General features: G+C 53.5%; 1 protein-coding gene across 3 annotated transcripts in view; it reads left to right on the forward strand.

Moving 5' to 3' along the window:
- The window catches only part of DGAT2 (diacylglycerol O-acyltransferase 2), a 38,526-nt gene that overhangs the window by 19,102 nt on the left and 5,698 nt on the right, over positions 1-13,726 (forward strand). For all 3 annotated transcript variants that reach the window (XM_027979550.3, XM_060399448.1, XM_042233266.2), the window contains exons 3-8: positions 2,117-2,224; positions 2,596-2,666; positions 8,808-9,012; positions 9,582-9,756; positions 10,560-10,762; positions 12,660-13,726. The exon at positions 12,660-13,726 is cut by the window's right edge and continues 5,698 nt beyond it. In XM_027979550.3, the coding sequence (XP_027835351.1) occupies positions 2,117-2,224; positions 2,596-2,666; positions 8,808-9,012; positions 9,582-9,756; positions 10,560-10,762; positions 12,660-12,814 (917 nt within the window). In that variant the 3' untranslated portion in view covers positions 12,815-13,726. The remainder of the gene's footprint in view (positions 1-2,116; positions 2,225-2,595; positions 2,667-8,807; positions 9,013-9,581; positions 9,757-10,559; positions 10,763-12,659) is intronic.

Consider the following 13,726-nt stretch of genomic DNA (forward strand, 5'->3'; position numbering starts at 1 on the left):
AACTTGTGTGATGGATTTAGCTCATTTTTGCTCAATAAACCTTTCTTGTCGTGGTTGCTGGGGCTGGAGAAGGTCGTCTGACCTGGTTCCAGCTCCCAAGGAGCCCAGGGACTGAAGGGCCTTCTGATGGAAGGAGTCTGCTGGGGGAGGCAGATACCGATGAGACAGCTGTGGACACACAGGGCTTAGAGGGAGCAGGGCCCCCCAGCTGAGAAAGTCCAGAACTACAATGCAGTCTCCGGACTCTTCATCTGTTCTCTTTTCCTCCTCCCAGGCTGCCTCAGCACCAGAGTAAGGACAGTGGACAGGGACTCCAAGCTTCCCAGAGAGCTCAGACATTTAGGCAGTGCAGCCTGGGGCTCCTCCCGCTCTGGTCCTGGAGCCCCCTCAGCAAAGTTAGGGCTTTGACAGCAGCTAGGTTTCCAGGCTGCTCAGATCCTAACCTGAACCTCACAACCCTGCCCAGGCCCACCTGGAGCATCCATCTAGCCTCTGAAGGTACTTGGATACCCTGTGGAGTCTAGAGGGCTTGTGACCCTTTTTCTAGGCCTAAGAAAGGGGACCAGGGGCAAACCACTCAACAAGGTGAGAGACTGTGTAAGTGGCCCTAACTTAAACATTGCCATTCACCAAGCTGCCTCAAGTACTTCACAGCTGGCCTTTAACAGGGTTTTGTTGGCTCCAGATACTTCCCTAGAGACTCATCTTCTCCATCTATGATGTCACACTCCTAAGGTGGTCCTGAAAACCTGGACACCTGGCCAGTCTGTGTTTACTGCCGGTCCCAAGATAGTTGCACCACATTTAGCTCCCTTGGCAAGAGGCTAGCTCAGGAGCTTAGAACAGGACCGGGTTGCGGATGACAAGAGATCACCATTTTCCTGCCCTTTGGCTTGTGGAGTGTGTGTCTGGCCCTCCCTGCTCCCTCGAGAAACTGGAGGGGACTGAGCAGGTGGGAAGAAGACAGCATGGAATCGAAGACCTGGCAGCCCGGGAGCACCCGTGACCAGTGCAGCGCCCAGCAGAGGGGGCCTGCAGCCGGGGTCGGCTTCCCTCCCAGCAGTGCAGGGGATGCTGGCCAGAGGCCATCCTTCTCCCAAGCATGAGTGCCAGATGCCCTGGTCCTCTGCTAAGTGACAGGGGGCAAAGATGTAGAGAATTCAGGGGTAAGAGATCCGTGCAGGAGGATGGCATGATGCTGGAGTTGAGGTCTAAGCTTTGCTTTGACGCCTTGGTAAAAATCGGAAAGATGAAAGCCCTGAAGAGGGCTTTCTGTGCCAGGTTATTCAGTCTTATGGCCAGCAGGCCCAGAATAAAGGGACCCCTGGAAGCTGGCCCCAGTGGTCTTCAAGTGTGCTGCTGGGGGTTTTGAGAGAGAGGCTGATGGGCTCTGGGCTTTGGTTGGGGACTGCCTGGTGCTCAGTTATGTGGGAAGGGGGCCAGCCCGCCTCCTGGAGCGGGAATCCCACTCTGTTGGGTCCCTCCAGTGGCAGTCTGGGCCTTCTAGCTTGAGGTAAATTCCTAAAGCCTGGTACAGATTTTGGACTTAACAGTCAGACTTGAGTTTGAATCCCGGCTCTGCCTCTATCCTGGCAGGTGACCTTGGACTAGTTCCCTCCCCCTAGAGCTTCAGTGTTCTCATCTCCAAAATGGGGTAAAAGTCACCCTGCCTCACACTCAAGACAGTGATTCAGCCCAAGTCCTGAGATACAGCGGCACTTGGCAGGTTCCTCCCCTCGTCCACAGCCATTCTGACGGGCACTCAGGTGGGGAGAACACACAAGGAGGGGCAGAAAGGACAGCTGAAAGGCTCTAAGTTAATGTCCATCACCTGTGGTGCTGCTGCCCAGACAGCATGGAGCCCACATGCCTCTTGATGCTGGGACAGCCCATGAGAATCCAGAAGATGAGGCTCGTGTCCCGTGAGCCTGCTGCTCTCAGGAACATCTTCCCCCCCTCCCCACTCCACCCTCCCCATGGCCCTCTGCCCAGGGCCCCAGGTGTGCCTAGCTTAGGGCCACAGTGGACACTCAGTCACCCAGTGACTGTGTCCAGAGGGTGCTAAAGCCCGTGTCGGGAGCACAGGCCTGACCCAGGACCATCTGCCTTTCCCCAGGAGTGGCCTGCAGCGCCATCCTCATGTACGCATTCTGTACCGATTGCTGGCTCATCGCCGTGCTCTACTTCACCTGGCTGGTGTTTGACTGGAACACACCCAAGAAAGGTAGGAGCGCAGGTCGCCCTGCCTGACTCCCCCGCCCTCGGGACACTCCCTCCTGCACAAGCTGAAGTTCCTCATCATGGGTACTGCCCCTTCTTTCGTTAGCACCTACTATGTGAATAGTGTCGGGCTAAGCCTGGGCATGGTACTGAAGGCAGGGGAGTCTCTAAGGTTGCCATCATGCTTCTCACCGGAGCTCACACTCAGTGCCAGGTGTCCATAATGTGAGGGAATGAACATGGAAAGGGGCTTGGAGGGGGAGGATGCTGCCTAGGGTGCTGGTCACCCAGCTCAGGGGTTCACACTGGCTCTGCCCGAATGTCACCCTCCCCCACTCCTACTCCTTCTCAACACTGTGTTTTGTTCCCTGGAAGGTGGCAGGAGGTCACAGTGGGTCCGAAACTGGGCTGTGTGGCGCTACTTTCGAGACTACTTTCCCATTCAGGTAAAAACTTGCAGGTGTTATCTTGGGAGGGTAGGAATGGATGGGAAATCTGAAGTCAAGCCTTAACTTACCCATCCACAGCGATCATGTGTGCAGGGTTGAACTATGTGACATCTCCCACTATGAGCATCTGTCGATCTTCTACCCTGCTTTATGCAGGATGTGAGGCAGTTTAGGATACATACGTATAATTCTGTACCAGGTAAAAAGAAAAATCAAGACTTGGAGGAAAACATAATTCATCCATAACTGTCAACAGAGTTTCAGTGACTGAACTTCATGATCACCTCTGAGCTTCCTGGTAGCCAAGGCAAAAAGGGAACCATGCTAGTTATTGATCCTCATTTTCAGAAAGAAAGAAGGTTCTTTGTTCCTTGGGTAAACAAGACTTCTAGCATTTGGATCTAAAAGCTGTTTCAGATACTGAGATTCTGGGTGATGTAAGAAGCAGGAATAAGAGTAGATACTATGGCCATTGCTTGTCTGCTTTCAGTGAATATTAAAGTCATAACTTAAAATGGAAGTGACTGGGAATTCCCTGGTGGTCCAATGGTTAGGACTCAGCACTTTCACTGTTATGCCCCAGTTTATTCCCTGGTCGAGGAACTGAGATCCTGCAAACTGCATGACGGAGCCAAAAAATATAAAAAAGGAAATGATTTATCAAGAGCAGTACTAAGGTAGTCCAAGTTTATCTGGTCTGAACCAAGATTAGCAATAGGTGTGAGGAGCTTTCTTTCCTTCTGAAGCTCTTACAGAAATTTCACCTCTCTCAGCCAGTCGTGGGTGGGTCACCAGGGGTCCTGGTCATGGGAATAAGGGGCCAGAAAATTTGGTGTGCAGTGAATGAAGATTGAGAGCCTCACTGCTGAAGTGCTTGGGAAAGGCTTCTGAAGGTGCTGCTCCTTGAACCCCATCCTGAAGAGAAGCAGCACTGAAAGGGCAGGGAAAATCATGAGAACACAGGCGCCTGAGCTTGAGCAAGAAGCCTGGGATGGGGAGGATGGGGAGAAGGTGGAGGGGAAGGGCGGATTTCTGTTCGCGGGAGCCTTTTCAGGGCCAGTGCCTTCCCCCAAGGAGTCTCCTTTAACCCTTGCTGCACCCTGTATGGCGGGTATTCATTTTATCCCATTTTTCCAGAAGAGGAAACTGAAGGCCAGAGAGGAGCACAGCTGAATGAGGCTAACAGGGAACTGAGCCAAGACTGCAGCTGTTGTCTTGCTTCAAGTCTGGACACTCCCCACCACAGGACACTGCCCCCTTATGCAGCAGAGCTCTGGGAGATATGCTTGGACAAATCCTCAAGCTTCCCTCAGGCTTGGAGGACAGAGGCAGGAAAAGCAGCCCAGTCTGACCCTGGGTGAAGCTGAGGTGCTGTCTCCCTGCAGACAGCCAGTTTAGACCAAGTTGATCTCTAGGTTTCCTTCCTCCTGAGCCACTGGCTGCCTCGGGTCTCCCACACTGGTCTTTTGAGCATCTGTCTCCTCTGGGACCAAACTCAAGGTCCTGACAAGATAGAAAGTGGCTTGGTCTGGCTTTCAGTGCCATTCTGTCAGGCCCCCTGCCGGTGGTCTGCAAGCCAGGTTGGTAGGGCCGGGGCATCCAGGCCCTGGTGCACGTGGGTGATGCTGCTGGATGGTGGAGAACTCTGGCAGAATCCTGAAGGCTTTCCCTGCAAGGGAGAGACCTGTCTAGGCAGCTCACCTGGCACCCCAACCCTGGCACACCCCAGGTGCTGCAGTAACCCGGCAGAAATCAGTGGGGTCTGAAGAGTGGAGAAAGCATGTGTGAATGTGGGACTGTGCATGATACAGGGTGGTGTGTGTTTGCTGTTGTGAGTCAGCGATTGAGACATCCTGGCCTGCTGCCTGGGGGAGGTGGCCAGGTAACCTTGCATTTTTCTGCTGTACTCAATATTGTAGGGGTTGCACCCCGGGCTGGCTCCCTCTGCCCATCCCAGCCTGGGCCCAGTTTCCCCAAGACCTTTGGAGTCAGCGTCCCTGCTCTTCCCTTTTCTTGACCCCGTCTCTCTGGTTGCAAGGAAACCAAGGCTGTTGTTGCTAGGAGGATGTTGCCTCATAGGACCCAACCCTCTCATTTTGAAGGTGAGGAAACTAAGTCCCAAAGAGGGACAAGGACTGGTCCAAGTTGCGCAGTGACTCCGTGCCAGGACTAGTATTAGAATGTGGGCCCCACGCTCTTTCCCACTGAATTCCTACTGCCTCTTGCTCTGGGAGAGATGCAGTCCAGGTGTGCCCTGCTGGGTTGAGCCTCACTGCACGGGGCTCCCTCCCTCTGCTGTGCTGTTGGAGACCTGGGTTGAGGTCCTTTCCTGTTCGCTGAGGTCCTCTGTTCGCTGGCCTCTGTTAGTGCACTCTAGCCCCTGTGCCCTGCTGGGCTCTGCTGGGCATGGGGATGCAGAAGAGTGTGCCTGGTCCCTGCCCTTGCCCTTCTAATGGATCCTGCTGGACTTTGTCACTTTCTGCACATGGGACTATGAGCATGAGCATGCTTCTCAAGCCCACTAAGCCTCATTTTCCTTATCTGTGACATGGAGTTGTTCACATGCTAGAAAAGTGGTAAATTATGGTTTGTTGTGAGGGATTATGGACTCTTTCTCTCTGCTGGGGCTTTTTCCTTGGGGGCCCCAGAGTAGCCTGCCCCCCAGGAAACCTCTTCAAGGCTGATAGCTCCCTCCATCCGGAACAGGATGACCTGATGACTGTTGGTCAGAGCTGGGACAGACGAGTACCCTTTCCCACTGATCTCTACCCTCCCTGAAGAGCAAAAACAAAACCCATGTCCCTTGTCTCACCTCTGTTCCAAGAAGTCAGCTGGGGGTTGCATCCGCATGCCCCAGGTGAGCTGGCCCTGGGAGGGGCCCTAGGTCCTGCCAGAACCAAAGCCAGGCTGAGCCTGAGGCCTCATGCCTCATCCTGGGCTCTGCCCTTGCCTGGTGGTGGTCTTGGCAGAGTCCCTGACCCTCGGGACCTCTGGCTCCTCTTCTGTGCAGGGAAGTTTGGCCTTTGTGAACTGATGTCAGGATTGATGGAGCCGTGTATGACCCTTCTGTACCACACCCTTTTCCTGGCCTCTTGCCACTGGTTGGGGAATGATCTCTAACTGTGCCCACCCACCTATGCCTCCCCACTCCCTTTTCGGTGAAGGTCTTTGCCATCAGAGCTGCTCTGCTGGCCCAGAGAGCATCCTTTCTCCCAGCAGAGGTGGGGCTTATGTGTTCACTGCCAGCCACCAGGACCACCAGCTACCTGGCAGAGGAGTGGGCAGTGCCCGGGTCACCTCTCCCAGTGGCGATGGGCAGGGTCTTTGGAGAAAAGACTAGGAAAGACTCTCTGAGCTTACAGTCACTTATCTGTCCATCTGCCTGATTTCACAGATGGACCTACCAAGGCCCAGAGAAGAGGAACTGTCCCAAGGTGTGAGGCTGGTATAGAAACCAAGGCAGTGTCTGCCTCAGGGCCTGTGTTCTCATTCCTTCGTTCCTTTGCCCCGGTGCCCCACTATGTGAGCTTAGGCGAGTCTCTGCTCTCTGGTTCTGAGTTTCCTCCTCTATAAGGTGCCAGGCTGGGACAAAGCTATCTGACCACCGTGGCTGCCAGGGAGACAGGCAGCCTTGTGTTGGGCTTGTTTCGGACTTGCAGGCTTGTGTCGGCCAGCAGGCCAGGCCTGGCCAGCGCCTGGGGCTGAGACTTTGCCATTGGAAACAGTCAGGGAACATGAGATCAGGTGCGTCAACAGAGCCTTCATCAGCACTGCCCTTCCTCCTCCCCCCTGAGTGGACACTGTCCACCCAGGGGAGGAGTGTGGCACAAAGTCGGATCAAAGCCATATCAGATGCTTGCGCTTTTCCAATTGCTGCACTGGAGACAAAGAACCTGCACTCTGCCACAGGACACGTCACTTAACCAGATGGAGGCTTGGGGTGCAGGGAGGAAAAGATTTAAGGGACCAGCCAGGCTTCCGCCAAGTGGCCTATCTGTATCTCAGGACCAGGGAAAGCACAGCTGGGTGGCCAGGTCTAGAGGTAGGGAAGAATCTGCTGCGACCTCCCCGGGAAGCAGCAACTCTTTTCTCTGGGCCTCAGTCTACCTCATAATCGAAGGAAAGGCCCAGATCAGGGCTCTTCCAGCCCACGCTGTCCAGTAGGTTCCTGGGCCTGGCCCTCACCTCAGCTCAGGAGCAGGTTTCCATTCCAGTACTGGCCGCCTCCACTCTCACCTCCATGCCTTCCTCCTCTGTGGAGACTGGCGCAAGGTGCTTTTTCATTCTGGCTTTCCCGAAAGCTAAAGTGGTGGGCGCAGCTGCTCTCAGGGGCAAAACCCCAAAACCACCACCTCGCGGAGCTCATGTCAAGCTGCATCCCCACTAGCCGTGGAAGCAGCTGCTACTGCTCCCCTTTTATGTGGTGGGCAGCTGGAGATCACTTGGGGTTTTGAGGAGTTTTAATCTGCTCAACAAAGGCAAAGAAGGAAGAAAGAGTACAAATGTCCTGAGCATCCGGGTACACAGCACAGGGGTCTGGCTCACGCTGACATGTCCTGGTAGTTACAGAGCTGGGAGGTATGCCGGCTGCCTTCACTCCCATCCCCTTCTGGCCTCCATCACCTGCAGATTCAGATTTCAGTTTCCTGGAGACCAGTCACCAGCACCCCACCCCCTCAAGCTGAGCACGACGTCCTTCCCTCGGCCAGGCAGTTTCCAAATCCAGAGTCATGGAAGCCTCAGCGCTTGCTCTTCTGCTGGTAGCTGGGCGCTCTGCTTCCCGCTGGCCCAGCGCAGGGCAGGGGGAGCCTTGAGGCACTGCTGGTAGGGATGTCCTCAGCACCATGTCTCCAGAGGCAGGGCAACCCACCAGACCAAAGTGGTCCTACCCTCTGACCCGCGAGCTGTCTTTCTAGAAGTTTGTCTTAAGAATGCAGACATGAAGACAAAAATAAGGTATCTATGGAAGCATTATTTCTGAGGGAAATTTTAGAAGCTTTTCAAAGCTTTTTATCCGGGTAAGTTTGATAACAATCCTATTCATGTAGCATAGCTGTGAGAAGACATGTTACTGAGGGATTCTGATAAGAAAAGAAAAAAAGCTTTGATATGCTTGGGAGGTAGTTACATAAAAGTTACATCAACCATATGACCTCAGTTTGGGGATTTTTAAAAAAAGAACATGTGTATTTGAGTAGAAAAAACCTCAACATGTCAGAGTGGTTTATCTGGAGGGAAGTATGACAGGTGCTTTTGACTTTCTTCTGACTTTCCTGTATTTTTAAAATTCTCTGATTATTCATTATTTTTCTAGTTGGGAAAAAAATAATGTTTTCTGAACAGAATGCCCATCCTCTCCATCCCTCTCAGCACCTTCCACCCCCTTGGTGCTCCCTGTAGTGCTGGGTGGGCACCTCTTAGTGCTCAGGGATTAGGGCAACTTTGCACCGCCCACCCCAGTGTCCAGGCCGCCAGCCCCAGGGCGAGGGGTGGGCCCCAAGGAAGCCAATCACCCTCGAGACCATCCCAGGACAGCTCGGGTGGATAGCACCGCAGGTCAGCCACCCCAGCTGCACAGCTGACCTCCCCACCCCCAGTGTGGCTGGCACCAGGGCTGTGACTTGTCCTTGTCCTTCCTGCATCGGAGCCTGACCTGAGTCTGGCTGCCTGGGAGGAAGTTTCTGTTCAGGCCAGACTCTCTGTCCCTTCTCCGGCCAAAGTTAGGGACTTGGACTTTACCCCGCTGGGAGCTGGACATCCCTCTTTATCTGAGAGGGAGGGAAATTTCGCTGGGCTTTTAGAGCCGTCACTCTGGCTGTGGTGAGGGGGCTGGGCCCAGAGGGAGGGAATGAAGGAGGCTGGCAGAGTGCAATTAAGAGGACTTGGTGTGTTTGGCTGGAGAAACAGGGAATGAGGAAGTGTCTTACTCCCTTCCCAGGGACTCGAAGTCCAATGGTGACTTTCAAGTCTCCAGCACTGAGGCCCCAGTGATGAGAGTCTGAGGTCTAGGGGGAGTCACTCCAGTCCTTCAGACCCAGGCCCTGGGGAGCAGGGCATGCCCAGTGCTTCCCTCACCTCTGGGTGTTCCCCAGTACCCCTTCCTGGCCAGTTTGCTCTGACCCAAGGTCTTCCCTGCAGCTGGTGAAGACACACAACTTACTGACCAGCAGGAACTACATCTTTGGGTACCATCCCCATGGCATCATGGGCCTGGGTGCCTTCTGCAACTTCAGCACAGAGGCCACAGAAGTGAGCAAGAAGTTCCCTGGCATAAGGCCCTACCTGGCCACGCTGGCCGGCAACTTCCGGATGCCAGTGCTGCGCGAGTACCTGATGTCTGGAGGTGAGAATCCACCTCTGAGTGCCCCTGTCTGAGCCTCTCCATCGGGCAGGAAGCCAACCCATTGTGCTCTAGTGTCTGGTCCTGTGAGATGTGGCCAGCCACGGCCCGGTGTCTCAGGGCTGGGCGAGAGAACTGTTCATATGATCTTCTGGATTCAACTAGCATAACATCATCCCTAGGAAACCTTCTCTGACCCCTTTTTCTGGGCATCCCCAGGCCCTGTGCTGCCCTTCACACAATCTAATCATTGTCCATGACTCTCATATTCTGTCCACCTTGATCCCCACCAGCCCAACTTATTGGGATTCCTTGGCACCTGGCACCACTCAGCAGAGTTACGACCTCAGGGAATGTTTGCCAAATGAATGCATTCCCTAAACAACCCTGTGTCATCCCCATTTTACAGATAAGTAAGCTGAGGCTCAGAAAATAGAATGACTTATGTGGGGCTGTTCTTCTAAGTGGCTGGGCTAGGTCTGGGAACCAAATCCAGGGCTCTGTCTATATTTGACCATGTGCAGAAGGTAGGAAGTCCATCCCTGACTGTGTGTCCCCCCTCCACTCCCCAGGCATCTGCCCAGTGAACCGGGACACCATAGACTACTTGCTTTCAAAGAATGGGAGCGGCAATGCCATCATCATCGTGGTGGGGGGCGCGGCTGAGTCCCTGAGCTCCATGCCCGGCAAGAATGCAGTCACCCTGCGCAATCGCAAGGGCTTTGTGAAACTGGCCCTGCGCCATGGGTGAGTGCGTCTCAGCACACGTGTGTGCACACGCATGCCCACACCCCGCCACAGCTCTGCTCAGCCCAGGGCAGCAGCTCCTCGCCTCCTGGAGGCAGGACCCAGACTCTAGGAAGGCAGAGAAGGGAGTTAACCATCTGTGGGGGAAGGGGATGTTGGAGACCAGAGGTTCAGGCCAAGGGTGGCTGGGTGGACAAAAATGCAGCCTGAGTCTCCTGGGCCCCGGCAGGTGGGGTAAGAGGCCCGCCAGGCCCAGAGGCAGGACTGTGTGCCCTATGCCAAAGCCTGTCACACAGCTAGGAGATGCAGAAGGCCAGGAAGGAGAATAGTGTGTGGCTAGAAATATCAAGGAAGGCTTCTTGGAGCAGTAATCCTGAGGACAGGCAGAGAGGAGCAGGGCAGCTTGGGTTTCTGTGACCTTTTCTAGAAAACCAGGGGCACATTCTGGAGCCACCTGTTCAGCACACTTCATTAGAACACATTTACTTCTACCGCCCCGTTGGATTCTCCTGCAAAGTCCTGCAGGAATGCCATCCCCTTTTTCCATTTGAGAAAAGCAAGTGAGGCTAAGGGGCCTGGTCAGGGCCATGTTGTAAAACCCTGACATGATCCCTACCTGCCAACAGGGGCAGGGGGCCTGTCCTCATTTGTCCCTGAGGGGACATGTGGTTTGGGGTCCCCCAGGTGACTCTTGTACAGCCCTGAGGGAGGGCAATTTGGCTGGTGTCTGGGGCCTCTGGGGCTGCCAGGGGGGACTGAAGCCAGTGATTAGGCCAAGACAGACCCCGGCCTCTCTCCTCCAGAGCCGACCTGGTTCCCATCTACTCCTTTGGGGAGAATGAGGTGTATAAGCAGGTGATCTTTGAGGAGGGCTCCTGGGGCCGATGGGTGCAGAAGAAGTTCCAGAAGTACATTGGCTTTGCCCCATGCATCTTCCACGGTCGAGGCCTCTTCTCCTCCGACACCTGGGGGCTGGTGCCCTACTCCAAGCCCATCACCACTGTCGGTAAGCTCCCCTAAACTCGGGTGCCACAGCTAGTTTAGTGGCAGAGTTAGGAGTCAAATCCAGGCCCCTGGCACTGATGTCCGTGCTCTAAACCACGAGGACATGGAGCTGTTTGGGTGCTGATAGCAGTGATGGGTGTGGGTGGGAGATGGGGGATAGTTCCATTACCATGAACTAAGCTGTCTGCATGAGAAAGCAGGACTCAGCAGTTCTGTGTTTGCAGACCATGAGTCTATCAGGGAAGACCCCCTTACAGTAAAGACCGACGGGGGGCGGTGAGAAGGATGTGCTCTGGAGGGTCCTAGTGGATCTCAGGGAAGAGTGACTCTTACACTCTTGGCCAAATAGGAATTATCCTGAGAAAAAGAAGAGGAAGAGGGTTTTTGTCAGAAACAATAGCCTAAAGGAAGTTCTCACAGCAGGATTGCATAGATTTTTGAGGAACAGAAAGAAGTCAATATGATTGGAGCAGAAGTCTGTGAGAAGTGGAGCAAAAAACGCTGCACTTCACCCCCAGCCATGTTGTGTTGCTTTTATATGAGACAATTTAGAGGATTCCAAGGAATTATCTATTGTAGGAGTGTGTGTATCTGTTAATGGTTCACAGTCCAGAACTCACACAAGAGCATGGAGGCCACAAGCCATGGACTTCAGGGGCCAAAGCTCACATAAATACTTAGAGTTGTTATCAGGGCCAGAAGTTTAGCTTTGTACTTTTTCCAAAGAGATCCACTTCCTGCATTGTAAATCCCATGACCCAGACTCACCCTGACTCTTGTTATACACCATACCAGGTCTGATGTCTGTGAGACAGCAGGAACATTTCCTCGCACAGGGTGGCTGGAGAGGTATAGGGCCTGGTGCCCAGTGTGAAGGAGTTTGCTCTTCACCTTAAGAATGGAGAATTGCTTGAGGGTTTGGGGGAAGGGAGATTCAGATTTGCATTTTAACGTGATCCTTGGGACTCCTGAATAGAAAAGGAGTTATAAAAGGCCTGTTTGCTCAATCTTGTCCGTCTCTGTGACCCCAAGGGCTATAGCCAACCAGGCTCGTCTATCCATGGGATTTTCCAGGCAAGAATACTAGAGTGGGTTGCCATTTCCTTCTCCAAGGAATCCTCCCGACCCAGGGATCAAACCCACGTCTCTTGCGTCTCCTGCATTGACAGGCAGATTCTTTACCAGCTGAGCCACCAGGGAAGCTCTAGAAAAAGGAGTTAGAAGGGACAAAAACGGAATACACAAGACCAGTCCAGAGTCTTTTGTAGTAGCCGTTGGCTTGGACAGAGGGAGTCGCAGCAGAGATGGAAGAGAAGTGCATGAACTTGGAAGAAATTTCAGAAATAGCGTTGATAGGACTTCAGGATGAGCTGGGTACGGAGAGCAAGCAGGAGGATGACAAAAAAAAAATCATGCATGGATTTGTGAAAGTGGTCCCCTTCTCCTTCTGCCCTTAGCACAATTCTCATAGCATATCGCATTATTGCACAGAATCCTCAGCAAAGCCCTATAAGGAAGGGTCCCCCTGTGATCAGTGAGGGAACTAAGGCTCAGAGAGGCAATGACGTGCCCAGAGCAGGCAAAAGCAAAGCCATTCCTGGATCCCACACCTCTCACGGGAGCTCCCAACTAAGTACTGCGAGGAGGGAGTACAGCTGGGCTTGATCCCGCCTGCTGCTTAGTGGCTAGGTGGCCTTGGGCAGGTCCCTTCCCATCGCCCTGGGCCCCAGTCTTCTTACCTGTGAAAGGGACAACCTGAAATGGAGCACTTCCAACACAGTTCTGGCACGTGGCTGGCCCGTAGCACAAGGTCATCGCCAAGAGCATCGTGGTGAATGCCCAGGGAGGGTGGGCCAAATGGCACTGACTAACCAGAAGCCTCTGCCCCCTCCCTGCAGTGGGTGAGCCCATTACCATCCCCAAGCTGGAGCACCCGACCCAGCAGGACATCGATCTGTACCATGCCATGTACATGGAAGCCCTGGTGAAGCTCTTCGACCAGCATAAGACCAAGTTCGGCCTCCCGGAGACCGAGGTCCTGGAGGTGAACTGAGCCTGTCTGCAGGGGCCAGCTTCTGGGAGGAGCCAGCTGCAAATCGTTTTCTGCCAAGTTCTCAAGTGCTTTTTGTTCTGTAAATTTGGAAGCGTCATGGGTGTCTGTGGGTTATTTAAAAGAAATTATAATAATTTTGTTAAACCATTACAATGTTAGGTCTTTTTTAAGAAGGAGAAAGGGAATATTTCAAGCTCTCTCACTTCCAGTTTGTCCTGTTCCAGGTGGGGGCTGCCACATCTGGGCCTTTATGGTTTCACAACCCCTCTTCTCTCCTTCCCCAAATTACAGAGAAAATTAGGTCCTGGTTAACTGGGGAAGAAGGACAGTCATTAGTGACTTGGGCCAGTTAGATTATTTGCCTTTTGGCCCTGAGGGATGAGGGGCAGAAGCCTCCTCTAATACAAACATCTCTATGCCCAGCTACCCAATGTTTGACTGCAGGACTTAAACCCTCTTGCCAAGGGAAGACTCAGAGGAAACAGGTGTTCCCATGTTGAAGAGTGCAGGGATAAGCATCTGGAATATCCAAGCTTGATTCTCCTTTCTACCACCCCCCATGGCCCCAGTCTCTGAAATCTGAGCCTGGACTGGTCCAAAGAGAGGATCAGGGTGGCAATGTTCCTGCGCTGGAGAATGGAGCTGTCCAGATGAACCATCTCGTAGGTTGTCAAGCCCCATCACGTTCTGGTTGGAGTGACTGGTTTTCCTCAGGGGGCTGATGACATGGACCCAGCACAGACCCTGCCTTGGCCTAAATCACAAACTTCCCAGTGGCCTCGCTTTGCTTAACCCACATCCTCAGTAGTGGATGCGAGGAAGGGGTCCCCTTTCCTGTTTACAGAGGGACCTGAGCAGTAGACTGGTACCAGAACAGAAGTTCCCTGAACCCAAACCTCATATATTTGTGCC

This window comes from Ovis aries, chromosome 15 (assembly GCF_016772045.2).
Source record: "Ovis aries strain OAR_USU_Benz2616 breed Rambouillet chromosome 15, ARS-UI_Ramb_v3.0, whole genome shotgun sequence".
NCBI lineage: Eukaryota > Metazoa > Chordata > Mammalia > Artiodactyla > Bovidae > Ovis > Ovis aries.